A 19,522-nucleotide genomic window follows, 5' to 3' on the forward strand; every position below is an offset into this window, starting at 1 on the left:
CCTTGGGGGGTGTGTGTTTTGAATATTTCATGCACAATCAGCACCACATTTTCTTTGACCATTAGCCAATCAAAATCTTTAAACCATTGTTTATGTTATCAATTGGCAGAGTGTGTGCTGAAAAGATTTCCCCTGATGGACCAGCTTCTGCAATGTCCTTGTCTGAAATTGTTTCTGAATTAATTCTCCAAATTCCTATGTAGGTAGAAGGCTGATATTTGGCAGGCTCATTCCTTACAGCTTACTTACAAAAGTTGGGCAGGTTTCATTTGAAAATTCTACGTGTAATGGTCATAACTGGAACCTATTTTTCTCCATATACTGTAATGGACTTTAGCTCGATGGCCGTGGGGGGGCGTGTCACATCATCATGCCTCCCACGTAATCACGTGAACTGACTGTGAACGCAGTACGTAGAAAAGAAGGAAGAGCTCCCAAAGAGCACTGAAGAAAAATACCGCATACTTTATTCGCGAGATACAAGTTTAATGAGAAGACACGAGGTATGAACGAGACTTTGGATCACTTTGTAACGGAGTTAAAATTGCTGTAGCGAGAAACGTTTAAGTGCCGGGTCTTAGCTAACATTAAATAAAGCTGTGGACATTGCAACATCACACAAGAGAGCAGCTCACATGAACTGACTGAACGCAGTACGAGTGATCACTTCCATGCATCAAACCTGTTCAAAAAACGCATTACACAATTGACAAGGTAGGAAAAGAATATGCTCTGAGCTGAGCTCCACAGCTAACGCGGTCTTGCAGAAGCAACTTCGTCAAGCTGCCACCAAATACTCACAGAAAAATCCACAAGTTAATACACACGCTGTCTGTAGAGTTTCTCCATGTATTCCTCGCATCCCCATTATACCCTCTGATCTCCCATTTCAGTTCAGATGCCTCCAATTTCCAGTAAGGCTCTGCTTCGCGATGACAACTAATAAGTCTCAGTGACAGACCCTACAAAAGGTTGCCATTGATTTCAGGCAAGATTGTTTTTCTCCTGGACAACTATACGTTGCATTCTCAAGAGTGAGCTCGCGCAGCTTGGTCATATTACACCCAGAGTGCTGAACTGACAACATGATACATAAAAAGAACTATAATAATCGTAATAAAAACAGTAAAACAGCGGAGAACCCGTGGGTTAAATAAAAAGGCAGCTTCCTTGGCAAAGCAAGGTAAAAGGATGGCTTTATATGACGTTCGTTTATAAAACAGCAGAGAAGCTGTGTAAAGGCTGCTTCACAAAAAACTAGCGGAGCGCCTTATATGAGCAGGCAGTCAGCTAAAGAAGGGAATCAATAAATATCTATAATCGTAATAAACTAACAAAAAATAGCATGCAAGCCATCGATTAAATAAAGGAAATGGGTACCTGAACAGTAAAGTAAGTCTCGAATAGATACACAATAACTATAGCAATCGTAATAAACAAACAATAAAACAGTACAGAACCGTGAAGCAAGGAGAAATGACGGCCTTATATGGCTTTCGTTTATAAAGGAGCGGAGAAGCTGTGTGAAGGCAGCTACACAAAAAAAACAGCAGAGCGCCACACTCTGAATGTATTCCTCGATCACCGTTATACCCTCTGATCTCCCATTTCAATTCAAATGCCTCAAATTTCCAGTAAGGCTCTGCTTCGCGATGACAATTAAGTCTCAGGGACAGACCCTACAAAAGGTTGCCATTGATTTGAGGCAACATGGCTTTTCTCCTGGACAACTATATGTTGCATTCTCAAAAGTAATCTCAGTGCACAGCTTGGTCATATTACAACCGGAGTGCTGAACTGACAATGTGGTATACAAAGAGATCCTTAACATATAGTTATTGGTATATTTTCCCTCAGTTTAAAATGGTTTTCTTTTCTTCTTAATAAAAATTTAAAAGCAGTTCTTTGTCGCGCTGAGGATTTTGCTAGGATTTTATATATACAGTATATATATATATATATATATATATATATATATATATATATATGTAGAGATGTATATATATATGTGTACAGTGGAACCTCGGTTGACGACGTTCCAGAACTTTGGTCGTAAACCGAGTTGCTCGTGAACCGAAGCAGTTTCCCCCATAGGATTGTATGTAAATACAATTAATCCGTTCCAGACCGTACAAACTGTATGTAAATATGTAAAAATATATAAAGATTAAGCACAAATATAGTTAATTACACCATAGAATCCACAGTGTAATAGTAAACTAATGTAAAAACATTGAATAACACTGACACAAAACACCCAGGCTCCCCTGCTCAGCTACACAAGCTGGCTCGCTCACGCTCTCTCTCTGTAGCACACACACCAACAAAGCCCCTCCCTCCCTCTCTCCCTCCCTCAGCTACAGGAGCAGCCTGGCTCACGTGCTCTCTCTCTCTCTCTGTAGCACGAGCGTGCACACACACACACACACCCCTATTCCCCCCCCATCCCTTCCCTGTCAGCTGCGCGCTCTCTCTCTGCACTTGCTCGCTCGTGCTCTCTAATCTCTCTGTAGCAGGTGCTCACGCAGCATTTTTTTTTAAAATGAGTTTTAAGCACAGCAGGAAAAAAAAGGAACATCGACCAAATCCAAAGTGCATTTAAAAACCAACTCACAAGCAACCAAAAAAGTAAGATTGCAGGAGATCACGCTATTAAACTTAAAGCGTGATCGCTGTAAACACTATTTATAAAATGAGTTTTAAGCACAGCGGGAAAAAAAGGAACATTTGAAAAAAGAGAAAGGTAACATTGCACCTTATCGCGCTATGAAAAACTCCATCTGCAAACACTTTCATGAATTTTAAGCACAAGGAAAAAAGCGAACATTTGCAACAAATCGCGTTATGAACTGAAAAATAACTTTTGAAAAATCCGCAATACAAAAACCACCAAGAAAACTAACCTTGCATGAATCGAGTTCTGGCATGAAGTGTTTTCCTTCAGGTGTTTTCTCTCTTGTGATTTCTTGGGTTTCTGGTACTTTTAGCTGTTTAGCTGGTGGGAGTGAAAGCCTCATGCAGCCATTCCAAAAACAAAGTTCTTGTGACCCAACCCTTCATGTTTGCTGGCAGTCTGGCTTTGTTTACATTGTGCTGCTTGAAAGCACAAGGGTTCTCAGATTGGTAAATGAGTAAACTGGTAAACAGTTTTTCCACCTCTTGTAATTTCTTTCTTTACTTCGATTTCAGTTTTCTTCAAAACTTTCTTCTCACCACTCTTCACTTGCTTAGAAGGCAATGGAAGGAGAACAATGAACAGAGCTCTTGCAGCAGCGGCTCGCTCGCTTTCTCTCTCTCTTTCTTTCTCTCTTTTAGGCTGCCTGTGGTAGGGGGATGGTGCGCTAGCATGTACAGCCTGCAGATAGGCAGGCAAACACTTGCAGCAATCTCCTCCTCCCCCTCCCCAGCAGGCACGTGCTTGCTCGCTCTTGCTCTCTCTCAGCTCAGCTCAGACAGGCATAGGAAACTGGCTTGTTCGTATACCGAGTGTGTGGTTGTGAACCGAGGCAAAAGTTTGGCAAGCTTTTTGGAATTATTAGGAACACCTGTTCAATTTCTCATTAATGCAATTATCTAATCAACCAATCACATGGCAGTTGCTTCAATGCATTTAGGGGTGTGGTCCTGGTCAAGACAATATCCTGAACTCCAAACTGAATGTCAGAATGGGAAAGAAAGGTGATTTAAGCAATTTTGAGCGTAGCATGGTTGTTGGTGCCAGACGTGCCGGTCTGAGTATTTCACAATCTGCTCAGTTACTGGGATTTTCACGCACAACCATTTCTAGGGTTTACAAAGAATGGTGTGAAAAGGGAAAAACATCCAGTATGCGGCAGTCCTGTGGGCGAAAATGCCTTGTTGATGCTAGAGGTCAGAGAAGAATGGGCCAACTGATTCAAGCTGATAGAAGAGCAACTTTGACTGAAGTAACCACTCGTTACAACTAAGGTATGCAGCAAAGCATTTGTGAAGCCGCAACACGCACAACCTTGAGGCGGATGGGCTACAACAGCAGAAGACCCCACCGGGTACCACTCATCTCCACTACAAATAGGAAAAAGAGGCTACAATTTGCACAAGCTCACCAAAATTGGACAGTGAAAGACTGGAAAAATATTGCCTGGTCTGATGAGTCTCGGTTTCTGTTGAGACATTCAAATGGTTGAGTCAGAATTTGGCATAAACAGAATGAGAACATGGATCCATCATGCCTTGTTACCTGTGTGAATGCTGGTGGTGGTGGTGTAATGGTGTGGGGGATGTTTTCTTGGCACACTTTAGGCCCCTTGATGCCCTTATTGGGCATCGTTTAAATGCCACGGGCTACCTGAGCATTGTTTCTAACCATGTCCATCCCTTCATGACCACCTCTGATGGCTACTTCCAGCAGGATAATGCACCATGTCACAAAGCTCAAATCATTTCAAATTGGTTTCTTGAACATGACAATGAGTTCACTGTACTAAAATGGCCCCACAGTCACCAGATCTTAACCCAATTGAGCATCTTGGGATGTGGTGGAATGGGAGCTTCGTGCCCTGGATGTGCATCCCACAAATCTCCATCAACTGCAAGATGCTGTCCTATCAATATGGGCCAACATTTGTAAAGAATGCTTTCAGCACCTTGTTAAATCAATGCCACGTAGAATTAAGGCAGTTCTGAAGGCTAAAGGGGGTCAAACACCGTATTAGTATGGCGTTCCTAATGATCCTTTAGGTGAGTGTATATGTATATATGTGTCTGTGTGTGTGTGTATATATATATATATATATATATATATATATATATATATATATATATATATATATATATATATATATATATATATATATACAGTATATGTGTGTCTGTATGTATGTATGTGTGTATATATATATATATGTATGTGTGTTTATATATGTATATTTATGTAGATGTGGATTTGTATATGTGTGTGTATATATATATATATATATATATATATATAGATATATATATATAGATATATATATAGATATGTGTAGATATTGTTTATATGTTTATATGTATATGTAGATATGTTTATATGTGTGTGTATATATATATATATATATATATATATATATATATATATATATATATATATATATGACAGCAACACTCATAACAGTGACAAAACAATTACATTGACAATCATGTTACATTATTTTTAAAATGTTTCCTTTTCTTTTCATAACTTCTTTAACACACTACTTCTCCGCTGCGAAGCGCGGGTATTTTGCTAGTATATAGTGAGGCAATGCCCTCACTGACTCATCACTAATTCTCCAACTTGCCGTGTGGGTAGAAGGCTGAAATTTGGCAGGCTTATTCCTTACAGCTTCCTTACAAAAGTTGGGCAGGTTTCATTTAGAAATTCTGCGCATAATGGTCATAACTAGAAGCTATTTTTCTCCATTTACTGTAATGGAGTTGAGTTCGAAAGCCGTGGGGGGCGGAGTTTCGTGTGACATCATCATGCCTCCCACGTAATTACGCAGTACGTAGAAAACCAGGAAGAGCTACAAAAGCGCTTAAGAAAACATGCATTATATAATTAAGAAGGCAGCGAAACAAATTAGAAGCGAAGCGAAAGTGACATATAAAACCATATTCAGCGCTCACGGAACTGACACAGTGCGCAGACAAAAGCAACAGTTCCAAAGAGTGCTGAACAAAAACCGAATTACACTGCTACGCTCAAATAGATAAACCACACGCCGTGGTGCAATAGTAGAGGCTTCGCCTCTAGCACCGACGTTTGGAGGTTCGATTTCCGAGAGGGGATGCACTGAGTATGTACGCACGCATTTTTATTCATTTTAACTTCGCATCCCCTTGGTTTGAGACGTATGAAAAAGTATGCGGTTAACGAGAAAAACAGATCACCAATTGAAGCTTTATGAATAATGGATACTTTATTCGCGATCAATAATTGTTTTGGTAAAGCCATACTCAGTATATTCATTAGATGAACGGTAAAAAAGTAAGAGCGAGGGGATGGTAACTTATTGAGGCACGTAGGCAAAACCACAATAGCACGCGGGCTCGATGTACTGTAGTGTGCGCCAACTCGATCTGAATTGCGATCACATTGAAAAATATATCTTTTCAAGTTCTATTTAGTCCATATGTGTCAAACTCAAGGCCCACGGGCCACATCCGGCCCGGCGTAATTAAATCCGCCCGCAGATCATTTTATATACTGTATTATTGTTATTAATGGCCCAGGGAGATGAAGCGCTGGTAACACAATAAACTACAGATCCCATAATGCAGCTTCAGCTGCCTTGCCGAACACTTACCGCGTTAATCAAGTCTAGCTTATGATGCTGCAAGTTATTGCAAAGCTAGCCCGCACTGTGCCGAAGAGAAAAGGTGATTCTGAACATAGAGCCTTTAAAAACCGATGGGAGGCTGAGTATATGTTTACTGACATTGCCGGTAAACCCGTGTGTCTCATTTGTGGAGCTAATGTGGCTGTAATTACAGAATTTAATCTAAGACGGCACTATGAGACAAAACATCAAGATAACCTGAAAGACCTGAATGCAATGCACAAGATACAGAAAGCAGAAGAGTTAAAGAAGAATCTGACACTTCAGCAGACGTTTTTACCCGTGCAAAATCACAAAGTGATTTCAAGTGAAGCTACTTTATGGGAGACACAAATGCACCAGTGCAACTTGCCCCACTTTCCCTGTTGCCAAGTAATGTTGAACCAAGTCGGCACAACGGTGTTCCCAGATACGCACTTTGCTGATACACTGAGCGCACTGCTCACTGAGTTCGCATGGCGCTTTGGTGACTTTGAAGAACAAAAAAAGAATTTTGAGTTGTTTCGCAACCCATTTGCCATCGATGTGGAAACTGCACCTGTGCATATTCAGATGGAGGTGATTGAGCTGCAGTGTAATGGCACACTGAAGGCAAAGTACGATACTGCACAGCCCGCACAGTTTATTCACTCCATTCCCGCACAAATGCTCCAGCTCCGTCTACATGCGGCTCGAACCTTGTGCATGTTTGGTACCACATATCTGTGTGAGAAGCTCTTCTCAGTGATGAAGACTAACAAAACAGCACACAGGAGTCGCCTCACTGATGAGCACCTGCAGTCCATCCTGAGAATCTCCACAACACAGAACCTCACACCAAACATAAACGAACTTGTTGCCAAAAAAAGATGCCAGGCGTCCAAATCTGATAAAATGACATAAGAGCAAAGACAACTGAATGATTTGATTTGTTATTGCTGAAAAGAACACATTTTATTTATATTTCCAGGTTTTGTTATGCACCATGTTCATATTTGAATTTGTATAATTTTGACAGGATATATTTTTATGGAGAGCAAAATCTTTTGGGATATTTAAAATTTAAGTTTATTTTTTATATAAAATTACATAAGAGTAAAGAAATTTGAAATGTTTGTTCTTTTAATGTTTACTTTATTTCTAACTTGTATAATTTAGACAGGATATATTTTTATGCCCAACTCCATGGCACATGTAACACCTGCGCACCCTCTGTCTTTCTGGTGCCCTCCGGACCTGAAAACAGGACGGGAATGCCCTTGCCTGTATCTCTTCGGCTTGGTTTGGGGCAGCTCTCCATTGTCTCGGGGAGAGCTCTCTCACTTCACGCAATCTCTCGTGACCTCGTTTCCACCTGTCGGGAGACCCCTTCTTTTTTCTCCGGGGTCTCCCGTTACTCTGGGGTGCTGTAACAGCTTGGATCACCTTATTGATTAAAGAGGGACCCTGTGCTGTTTGCACACCTCTCGAACGGGTTACGAGCGCTGCATTTTCCTGGCGCGGGGCAGTCTGGGTGCCGACACAAACAAGCCGGCACCGTCCCCCCCGTCTCTGTTTGTACTGCGGGCTCAGTACTCATCCTCCGATCTACTGTCGGAACCCCTGCTACTTGGATCCCTTCCGTTACATCCCGGTTCTTTTCGCTAGGGATTCCCTTATCATGTTCGGTACTGGTATCACTTACCTGTACACAAGCATTGGACTGGCTGGAGAATTCCACATCGCGCCGCCTCAACCACTCCAGTACAGCTCTCAGGGGCGCGTCTGCAGTCTCCTCCAGAGTCTTGATTACGCCTTTCAAATCACTAAGAATCTGTAAGAGAGGCTGTACGGGATGAAAGACTTCCCCCAACTCCTGTACAGCCAACAAGAAGTCACTTAAGCCAGCCGGCAGTGAAATCATATTTTTTTCGCACCCACCTGCCGGCTGGGAGCCATGGAGCTTCTGCGCATGCTCCATTGGGTCTTTGAGCGTCCCAGGATTGACGTTCGTTGGTCCCGCCTTCAAGTATTCATCGGCGGGTACACAACACACTCCATCCAATCCTGTGCTTGTCTTTGGGAGTAACTTCCGGTCTTCTGACGCTCCCTCCACCCTATGAGCGGACTCAGTTGGGGAAGAGTCTTCTGGGCAGCTTCCGCCCCGCAACCTTCTCTTCATCTCCTGTCGCCGTCTCGCTATCACTCCACGGGTCGGCATGCTTTGGCCACAGACACGGATTTGGGCAGACCCCTACTAAAAAACAAGACCAGGGGACAGCAGGGTAAGCCCCGCCAAGCGTATCACAATCGTAAGCGAGATTTACCTCCCAAATCCCATCTTATTTAATGAGTTGTCACTGGGCGGCCTCTTCCGCCACCCCGTGCATCCGCAGCAACGACGCTGTGTAGAGTCGTCGCTACCTTTAAGGTGCGTTTGCCCTTTTTCTTCCCCATAATAATAGATGTCCGTCAGGCGTGGTCCTTGGCGAGCGTTTTCTGAGACGTTGGTGCAGGACTGCGTGCCGCGATGGAAGTGAGCCTTCGTCTACTGTGTGGGGTTGCCTCCACAAAAATTTTTTTTTTTTTTTAAAACGGGGTCCCCCCTTTTAGCAGGAGGTGGGCCCCACGTTGGGTGCCATTGTGGAAAGTGTACCCCCAGACACAGACAGACCGACACCAGAATGTCCAAAACACACTTCTTTATTTATATTTTTTCACACCACAATGCCTTCAATCACCAACACTCTCCACTGTCGTTGTTTTCTTCTTTCTCTCTTTTGACCTTCTCTCTCCTCCTCACAAGCTTCGTCTCCTTCCTCCCAACTCTGGCTCGTCTACTGGAGGGAGGCTTCCCCTTTTATCATGACCCGGATGAGCCCCAGGTGCTCCCCTTGACGCCACTTCCTGGTGTGGCGGAAGTGTCAGGAATGCACCTGGAAGCCCTCCGGGTGACCTTGGAATTACTTCCGGCAGCACTTCCTGGTGTGGCGAAAGTGCTATAAGTTAGTTTTTGTGTTGCAATTACTTTGTACTTTTTCTTTAATTTTTCACTTAAGCTGGCACTTAAGTCTTCAATCTGCCTCAAGTATGATTAGCGAAGGTGGTAGGGAATGAGAACGGTGCCCATACGTATATACAGTATATATTGGTTTGCTATATACTGAACAAGAACACAGACTGCACTGACACTGAGAACAGAGATGTAATTTTTTGGCGCCCTTTTTCTGATATCTGACAGGTTGTTGCTCTAGTCTTTTGTTTTTTTATCATCAGTCCTCTTCTCGCCCACCCACTTCCACATCCTTTTTGCTTGCGAACTGCCGCTTCATCCCCGCTATTAGCATGTACAACCCCCTCTCGCCCATACTCCCTGCTGCTGTATTAAGCTGCTACGCCCCCGCTATTACCATCTACAGCCCCCTCTCGAAAGCCCACCTCCCCATACTCTTTGCCTGTGAACTTCGCTGTGCCTCGTTCCCGCTATTAGCTTGTTCAGCATTGAGTGATCGGCAATACTGTATCCCGCTACGTGCCTCTCCCACTTGTGATCCTGCTTCTAAAGTATTTGCCCACCTGCCCACTCGTCCCTTGCCATTTCTACAGATCATTTATCGGCCTGTGCAATGTCATGCAAGATGACAGTCGGGCGCTCAACTAAATTAGCCGGGTGGAGTGCCTGGCTTAAAAATGCTAGGGAGAACACTGCTCTGTACCCTAACAAGCTTTCATATGACACACAGAAGGTGGGCTACAACTTGCCTTTTCATGGCGACTTTGATATGTGACAACTTTTTTCATTTCGGGCACTGCATGACTTTGTGAACTTGAGCTTTCTCGTTTCTCCGACACGCTATGTCACTAGATCAAATTCCTTTTGTTGATTATATCACTGTTTAAACCAACAAATAATACTTTTTTTTTGCCTCCACTTGGTATCCGCTGACATTGTTCTATTTTTCCTCTTGGTTTTGCCATTTTCTTTTCACAGAATGCTGAGCTTAAGGGCTATTTGTATTGATTTACATATTCAAAGAGGCGTAATTCTGGGAGGAGTTGGGGCGGGACAACAGGCACGTGCACATGTGTTACATTTCATGCTGACCGGAATTTATGTAGCAGAAGAACGTGGAAGTTTGTGTACGCACAGATTTATGCATCTGGATTTTTCTATGCTTACGCACATTCCCACTTTTGTGCTTACGCCATGTTATAGTGTGAGTTCTACGCACACCGTTATACATGAGGCCCCAGGTGTTTCTGCTATCTCTCAGGTGGGTTTGTTTTGTTTTGTTTTCTCAGCCTAATAATGTACTGTTTTTACTTGCATGGACAGGTCTTTGGTCCTCATATTGAGAGTTAATACTAGAATCCCTGAAGCCTACAAAAAAACGTGTAATACCGGGCCACCTTAAATTCCTTCACACCTCTCCTCATCTGCGTCTTTTGTTTTGCAAATGTGTCGACCAACACAAGCAGCAAGCAGCCTGCTATCCCATACCACCAAACCCCCCCAATGAACAGAAGTCAGTCGCAAACTTCTCCCTGCTCAAGTCTCTTTATCGCGGTGTGAGGTGCCTGGAGTTGTATAGGGTAAATAATATATTGTTATTATTATTGTTATATTATTATTATTGTTATTTCATAAGTGTTCCGTGTCTACAAAGATCTGTGAAAGTGTAGGATGGCTCAAAATGCGAGGGAAGAAATGCTGAACACATACCTAAAGTTTTTCCATGTTATACTAATAATGATGTGAAGTGTATACTGTAATATGTGAAGACTTTAGTCTAAATATCAAATAAACACGGTGCATTTTTATTCAATAATATAACCAAAGAAAAAAAATCATTAATTCTGTCAGTGAGTTAAAAACCCAAGCTCAAATGTCAATCGACAGATAGTTGATAAGTATTCTTGGATGGTGCAGAGGCATGAAATGCTACCTTATAACCAAAAGGTTCTGGGCTCGAGTCCGGGAGCTCCACATTTTCATTAATGAGCTGCTATTATTATTACTATAATATAATAAAAACATACATTTGATTTGAGTCTGTAACACTCGGTGTAAATTTTGGCAATTTATAAAAGTTAGTGCTTTTTTTATTATTCAGCTGTATTCTATCAGTGATGTTCATGTGATACAAGGAACTTGCCTCTCCCTCTCTGAGTTGATGGCATTTATCTCCATTCTTTTTACAAGAGCAGTGATGACCACAGTTGCTGCTGTGGTTGATGCTTGCTCAGAACTATTTGTTGTACCAGCAATCAAAGATACGATGTCCTGTGACCGCTATCAGTCTGACGAAGGCAGAACCGTAACAACAGACTGCTTCTTCACAGCACTTTCACTGGCTAATAGACTGCTGTACCACAAAACAACTCTGCTTGGCACCATAAGTAAAACGGGACTTGAACCTGCAGCTTTACTAAAGTCATTTTAGTACGCGAGCAATTCGCTATGCTACTGTTTAGAAATGCAAAACAAAGGATGCTGATGAAGAGAGGTGTGAAGGAATTTAAGGTGGCCCAGGATTATAAGGCTTTTCGTAGGCTTCAGGGAAACCTTCTACCTGCGTAATAGTTAATGAAATAATGGGAGACCTGCTCACATCTGGCTAAGGAACAGCTTTTCAGTCAATTATCCAAAAACATTCAAATGCTTGAAAATGGGGGGACCGTATATAAAAATGGCTGTCATTCCTAAATGGCTCATGTGATATTTCAGTTAATCCCTTTGAATTAATGCTGAAAGGCTACATTTCAGACATGTAATTGTTTCTTCATTTCAAACCCACTGTGATGCCATATAGAGCCAAAATTCTGAAAGTTTTTGTCACTGTCCAAATGCATATTGACCTAAGTGTAGGTCTGGTTTCATATATGCAGGAAAGAAGCTGTATCTTCTTAAATGATTAAAATTGCATATTTTTGTCAGTACATTTTTCTCATCATATTTTATGTATTTTTAATACATCAAGGCAATTTAAAAGCATGTAAAATAAATCAGGCTTAAATTATTTTAAAACATTATTTTATCATAATGTTTATTTATTTAGATGATAGTTGTATTTGAATTTCTTTATTCTCAATCATTAACATGATATTGAAAACTAAGAAAAAAAATTGAGTTTATGGATGAATTAAAGCAAATTGATATTACAGTTGTGCACCAACAAACCATACTGCATTTTTCTTAAATTTCCTAAGTGATTATTTTCATTTTCATATTTATTAGAAAATTAAGTCTGATTGCATGTGTTCATTTCTTTCTTTTCCTCTTTAGAATTCATTTTTTAATCAGCTGAAAGGAGAGAAAAAATCTGAAAAATTCTTTAAAGTTCTGTATGATAGAATGAAAGCAGCCCAGCAGGAGATTCGGTCAACGGTCACAGTCAATACCTTTGATCTGAGTTACAAAATGAAAGATGACGACGAACTGTCAATATCTAGGCCAAAGAAAGTGGGTAGGTAACTTAAACTGCTTGGGTCATACACTGAAAGACTACCACAGATAGTAAGTGAATAGAATTTGAATCATGCGTAAAACTTTTAAATATATTCAGTATAAAGCAATTTGAAAAAATAAATCAATTATAAAATTATATATATCTATTGTTTTCAGTTGTTTACAACATAAGAGTCTTATGAACTTCTTTTCTTCAATATGTTTAGTTTTGAACTTCAATTTCAAGATATTAAAAAAAAATTGCATCACATTTGATCTTGAAGAGCATGTTTTTTAATATTGTTGTCTATGTGCAAGTGTAAAGTGAAAATACTTTGTTATGTAGGTGCCAAATGACTGAAGTTTTAAAACTTGCTTCCTTTTTGTCAGGAAAATTGGTAAAAAGTACAAAAAGAAGATTATTTTTACAGATAGACAAAAAAAAATCCTCGTAAAATCAAGAGAAAAAAATCTTTAGGTATGCAGAGCAGTATTTCTAGTAACTTTTCCTCTAAGCCTAATTAACTGAAAATAAAGTTCTTACTTCCTGTCAGATGTTTGGATTTGAAATACACCTTCCATTTCCTTTTTACTTGACTGATCTTTTGTGCTTTCTGGATCTTTATGCGGTTTTTGGAATATTTCTACATAGAGCCAGAAATAATTTTGTTTTTAATTTTGTGCCCTCCTAACAGAAAAGGGTTCGGCTTGTTATCTGAAAGATGAAATGAAAATGCAATTTAAAGAAGCTTCTTTGGCCACAAGTAAAGCGTATTATCTTTATCGGAAAGAGCTGGACCCAGACGTGGACATTATCTCAGGAAATGAAGTGGTAGTTGGGGAAGAAGCAGGGGGAGAAGAAATCCAGATGAGTCCTGCTATTGCAATCATGGAACCCATTCTGAGGTTCCTTCAGTTGTTGTGTGAAAATCACAACCGAAATTTGCAGGTATTATGGAATTTCTCTTTATGTAAAGCATTTTACATCCCATCAGTCTATAGATCAGATATCTATAGTTACATGTTTGTACAGGGGAAATGTGGTGGCATAGCAGTGTTATTACTGTTGCCCCACAGCTTCAGGAGACTGGAGTTTGAATTCCCTTGTCTGTGTGGGTTTATTTTTTGGTTTCCTGTTTTTCCTCCTACAACTCAAGGACATGCATGTTAAGTTAATTGACCTCATAAGTGTGAGTAATGTTTATTTTAGTGCTATACAGTATATTTGAATCCAGCAAGGCCTTATCTTAATATTGTGTAATTGCGAGCTAAATTGTCATTTGTAAGTGAAGAGGAACAAGGTTATCTAATTATGTGAAACATATTTGTGTTGTTTAGTTAAAAGTCGAGTATTCTAAATTAAGCAATAGTCTGTTTTTAATCAATGATTAAAGCAAATGAGTGTTGTCAGTGATTTGTAATTTTTTTTGTTGTAGGATATAAAATAGAAAATCTATGTTGCTAGAGATTAAAGCAACAAAAACATTTGTGAACAGTAAATTTTATTTTCTCTCACTTCTGTGTTTTTATACAATATCTTAATATGAAATTTTTTTCAGAACTTTCTCCGAAATCAAAACAATAAGACCAATTATAATTTGGTGTGTGAGACTCTTCAGTTCTTGGACTGTATCTGTGGAAGTACCACTGGAGGATTAGGGCTCCTTGGACTATACATCAATGAAGGGAATGTTGACTTAGTCAAACAGACCTTAGAAACTCTTACTGAGTATTGCCAAGGCCCGTGTCATGAAAATCAGGTAATTCAGATTAGCATATAACTACTTAAAACAATTTTGTGTTGAGCTAATTAAGATAATTAATTTAATTGTGCAGTTATAAAATGGATTAATTAATATGAGCTAATATGATTGGCAAAGTGATGTGCTGCAATAAGCACTGTAACAGTGCTTCCTTGCAGCCCTGTGCATCATTTTGTAAAGAAACCTACTTAAGTATTTTTTTTCTCCACAATTCAAAGACAAAAGCTTACTATTTGACAACTGTCATGGCTACTTTTAAGTTTATTATTTATTTGGTGATTCTTACTCGTGTACTGAAATTATTACTTTTACGTACATACTTAAAAACAATTCAGCATGCATCAATTAACAAAAATAAACAATCTATCCATTTTTTGAAACTACCACTTTCAATAGATGATTGCTGGTTTTCAGTGCATGTTCTAGCAGCATAATATACAAAGTAGGGAAAAAACGTGAACAGGGTGCCTGGCCATCATAGAGCACATTGGTAAACACACTCACACTGGGGGGGGGGCAAATTGGGAGTTGCAACTTTAAGTTGGTATATGTAAAGTAGACCAGAGGTACCTTCTGCCAAAGTTACATGAATGCAAAGTACACCCCAGCATTCAATTGTATAACGATAGATGAAGATCTAGCTGCACTATACCAGATCTCTAAATTTTAGGCTTAGCTTTGAAAAAATAGTTATGTTGTTTTTGTGACACCCTACTGGTATTTGACAGTAAACACAACTTACTTTCTTCATAACAAGTCAAAACTATTTCATAACTGTTGTGTTCCACAGTTTGCGGTTTAAATATTCATATGCTCATTTCAACATTTATGCTAAAATGTAAATTATATTTTTCTGATCAGTTCAGATTTTTATTAATTCAATTTTCATTTATAAAGTGATTTCTTGTTGATTTGCTTGGTTTGTTTTCCTCATCAATTTCTTCCCTCAAAATTCAAAATTTTATATTTCATTACATCTGTTAATCAAGTCTACATTATTGAGCATTCTAATTTCAATTTCTCATTTTCAGACCTGCATTGCAAAACATGAGTCCAATGGAATTGACATCATTATTGCCCTTATTCTAAATGACATTAACCCCCTTGCAAGATGCCGTATGGACCTTGTCCTGGAATTAAAGGTACAGCTTCATACTTTTGGGTACACTTTTAAAAACTAATTTGAGTTTGTATATTGTTATTTAGCTCTTTATCATCTGTTAGAAAGAAACTGTAGTCTAATTAAGAAAGTCTTTGCTGTGTATCAATTAGCCTATAGAGCAGGGGTTCTCAACATCGGTCCTGGGGACCACCTGTGGCTGCAGGTTTTAGTTCCAACCACATTCCTAATCAGTGACAACATCTGATAGCACTGATCTCATTTAATTACTTGGTATACTTTTTTCTTTTATTCGACATCCAGAAAGGCATAACGGCATGATTTTTACATTTCTAAGACATTTATAAATTTTTCTGCTTTTGCTCTAGATTTAAATGCTTAACTCTCTTTTGTTGATTTCATTATACTTTGCCCTTTCTCTGTGCAGTTTTTCCCCATTCGTTGTATCTTAATAATGACAATTTAAAATGAGCAGAGCAGACACCCAGGCAAACAACAGTGAATAGTCAAAGGCTGCAGCTACTTTAGCGTCAGACCCTCTAATTAGTAAATAATGGATTAATTAAACAATTAGAACACCTAGAAAAGTAGAATGAAAATCAAGATGAAAATGCTGTTAAAAAGAAAAAAATACATTATTCCAATATAACTGATTGGTACATTTTAATTTTTTTTTTTTTAGCAAACTTAGTTTTCTAATTAATATATTGTTCCTTAAATGCAGATCTTGGGAAATATCAGTTCACTTAATTAGCCCAGGAGCTGAATTAAAAATAGAAGCTGGTTGGAACAAAAACCTGCAGCGACAGGGGGTCCCCAGGACCGACGTTGAGAACCCCTGCTGTAGAGGTTCTTTTGTCCTGTAATAATCTTCCAAATTTGGGAAGATGCTGTCTAGCATCCCCCTCTTCTTTTAACGACAGTCCCTAAACATTTGGGAACTAAGGAGACTAGTTGCTGGACTTTTCGGCAAGGAATGTTGTCCCATTCATGTCTTATATAGGATTTTAGCTTCTCAACAGTCCTGGGTCATCTTTGCTGTATTTTTCATTTCATGATGTGGCAAATGTTTTCAATTGATGAAAGGTCTGGACTGCAGGCACCAGGACTCTCCTACATTGAAGCCATGCTGTTTTAACAGATGCAGTATGTGGTTTAGCATTGTCTTTCTGAAATATACAAGGCCTTTTCTGAAAAGTATGTTGTCAGGATATACCTTTCAGCATAGATGATACCTTTCCAAATGTGCAAGCTGTCAATTCCATAGGCACTAATGCCCCCCTATACCATCAACAAATGCAGGCTTTTGTACTGAGTGCTGATAACAGAGGTAGCAGTGTCCATGTTTTCCAAATTATCATGCTGTATCTTTAGCAATAAAGTTCTATCTCATACTAACATACACAGGGAAAAGACTATACCATTATCTGTGACTATGAAAGAAATTTAAATTAAACAAACACTAACTCAAAACTTTGACTTTCTAAGATTAGCTCTTACAATTACAAAAAATTAAAAATTAGAACTCACTGATTTTATAAATGGAAATTATTCCAGTTTTCCTTGTATTAATAATTGGGTTATGTAGGGTTGTTTCCATTGAGTTCTGTCTAGAAATCATCTTGAACATTGGTTTATGTTTATACATTGTGTTTTATTAAATGAAATATCAATCATTTTGAACAAGCAGCACCCCTTGCCACTATCAAAAGAAATTCCAGAAGACCCAAGAAAGAAAGTTGGTGAAATATATCAGTCATTAAAGGGTTGCAATGCTATCTCTAAAACCCTGTGACTCCAGCAAACCACAGTGAAAGCTACCATCTCTAAATAGTGAAAACCTGGTAACAGTGGTAAATCTGACCAAGAGTTGCTGGCCTAGCAAAATTATCTAAGAATGCATAGAATACTCATTCAGGAAGTCACAAAAGCCCAGACAGACATCTAAGGAACTATAAGGCCGGAATTATACTTCACCCGACGCATGCTGCAGCGGACGCTCCTTCTACGCAAGTGTTGTAGTGTTCATACTTGCGCGTGTACTTTACTTAAATCTGGAGGAATCCACCAGGTGGCAGTGCGAGATATTATCACGGTGAGAACATGTTCGGCTTCTCTGTGTTGGGAATTGCCTAGAACACTCTTAAATCATACTCAAACTTAAATTCTAATGACACTTTACCGCAATATCTCTGAAAAGGATGTTTATTGATTAAATCCATCAATCCAAGGATGTGTCCATTCCAGCAAGCATTGGGCATGAGTGAGAAACAGTCCCTTGACGAGGCCGCAGCTCATCACAAGGTGAATACAAGCACTCGCATACACTAGCGTCATTTTAGCGGCACAAAATCCCCAAATCTGCATATCTTTGGAAGGAAACCGGAGCACAGTGTGGAATACAAGCAGCAAATACCAGCAACATAACTCCCTGCGAGACAGCAGTGCTATCGCTCCACCACAGTGACACCCCCATGTGTGTAATTATTAACAGTATTCATTATTTAAACGAAATTATATGTAAAATGTAACATACACACTTTAATGCATTTCATCATGAAAGTGGTATCAAGTACAAATCTAAAGATTCTAAATGTGCAGAGAGTTGGAATATCATACATTTAATTTGTTCTGTGTGGTGATCTATTGCTGCTTGCCACTGCTGTCAGGTCCAAGAAGCTTGTAGCGATTAAAAACTGGGATGACGTTTACGATGGTCTGCATTAATGATAAAGTAAACTACGAGGTTAAAGTGGACATTTCGAGATTAAAGCTGAAATTTCCACTTTAATCACAAAATACACGTTTTCACCGTGTCCTTTTTTTTTCTCAGTGGCTCAAATATAACGCTGTACATTATGTTGCTGTTGTTAAGTTGCAAAAATAAAAAAGATTGCACAAAAGATGGTATGTAAGACTTTTAAAATGTATTGTGTCATTACATTCGGGAATATGCGACGCTTGAATATAAAAGCACCACGAATACATCTGTATGTCGGCATTTTGCTTCACCACATCGAAGCATTCATCCTGTAGGATCTGCATAGAGGCTGTCTGTCACATGTAGATAGTAAACAGAGACACTGACGTCACGTTCCGACTTTTAGCACACTGCGCCCCCCCGACTTTTGCTGGTACTGCAACTCGCGTACGCGACATTAACTTCTGAGGACCTGCTCAGAGGACACGTGAAATGAACGCTGGGAACGCATGGCAGCCATTGTGCGGGCGCGTACGCGTTCTGAGCATGAAATATAAATCGGCCCTAAGCCTCTCTCAGCTCAATTAATCAGCATTCATGATTGATCCTTGAGAAAGACATTGGGCAAAATTGGTGAGAGTATTGCATGGAGAAAACCAGAGCCAAACAAGAGAAGCATTAAGGCTTGTCTAACATTTACCTATAAAAGCTTACACATATTTTCCACAATAAGAACATCATGTTCACAGTCAAACATAGTGTTGGTAGTATCATGGTATGGGGATGCTTTACTACTTAAGGGCCTGGACAACATGCTGAGATTGAGGGCCTCATGAATTCAGCTCTCTACCAGAAAATAATGAAGAAAAATTCTGTTCATCATTCCGTAATCATAAGCTCAAGCACAGTTAGGTTATACAGCAGGACAGCAATCTGAAACACAGGAGCAAGTCCACCTCTAAATGGCTTAATAGACAAAAAAAAATTGGTTTAGTCCTGACTTGGACCCTATTGTTTGTTATTGTGTTAGAATCTTAAATAGGCAGTTCATAGTCAAAAACACTCCAGTGTGGTTGAATGAATAAAATAATGAGTTGGCCATAATTTTTCTACAGCATTACCAAAGACTTGTGTCCTGATTGAAGTTGTTGCTGCTACAGGTGATACAACCAAGTATTAGGTTTGGGTTAGCAC

The 19,522-nt window shown here is 39.6% G+C and overlaps 1 protein-coding gene across 3 annotated transcripts in view; it reads left to right on the top strand.

Moving 5' to 3' along the window:
* itpr2 (inositol 1,4,5-trisphosphate receptor, type 2) overlaps positions 1-19,522 on the top strand; it is a 583,413-nt gene that overhangs the window by 400,043 nt on the left and 163,848 nt on the right. For all 3 annotated transcript variants that reach the window (XM_039761551.1, XM_039761550.1, XM_039761552.1), the window contains 4 exons: positions 12,583-12,763; positions 13,440-13,693; positions 14,304-14,504; positions 15,539-15,649. In XM_039761551.1, the coding sequence (XP_039617485.1) occupies positions 12,583-12,763; positions 13,440-13,693; positions 14,304-14,504; positions 15,539-15,649 (747 nt within the window). The remainder of the gene's footprint in view (positions 1-12,582; positions 12,764-13,439; positions 13,694-14,303; positions 14,505-15,538; positions 15,650-19,522) is intronic.

Source organism: Polypterus senegalus, chromosome 8 (genome assembly GCF_016835505.1).
Source record: "Polypterus senegalus isolate Bchr_013 chromosome 8, ASM1683550v1, whole genome shotgun sequence".
Classification (NCBI taxonomy): Eukaryota; Metazoa; Chordata; class Cladistia; order Polypteriformes; family Polypteridae; genus Polypterus; species Polypterus senegalus.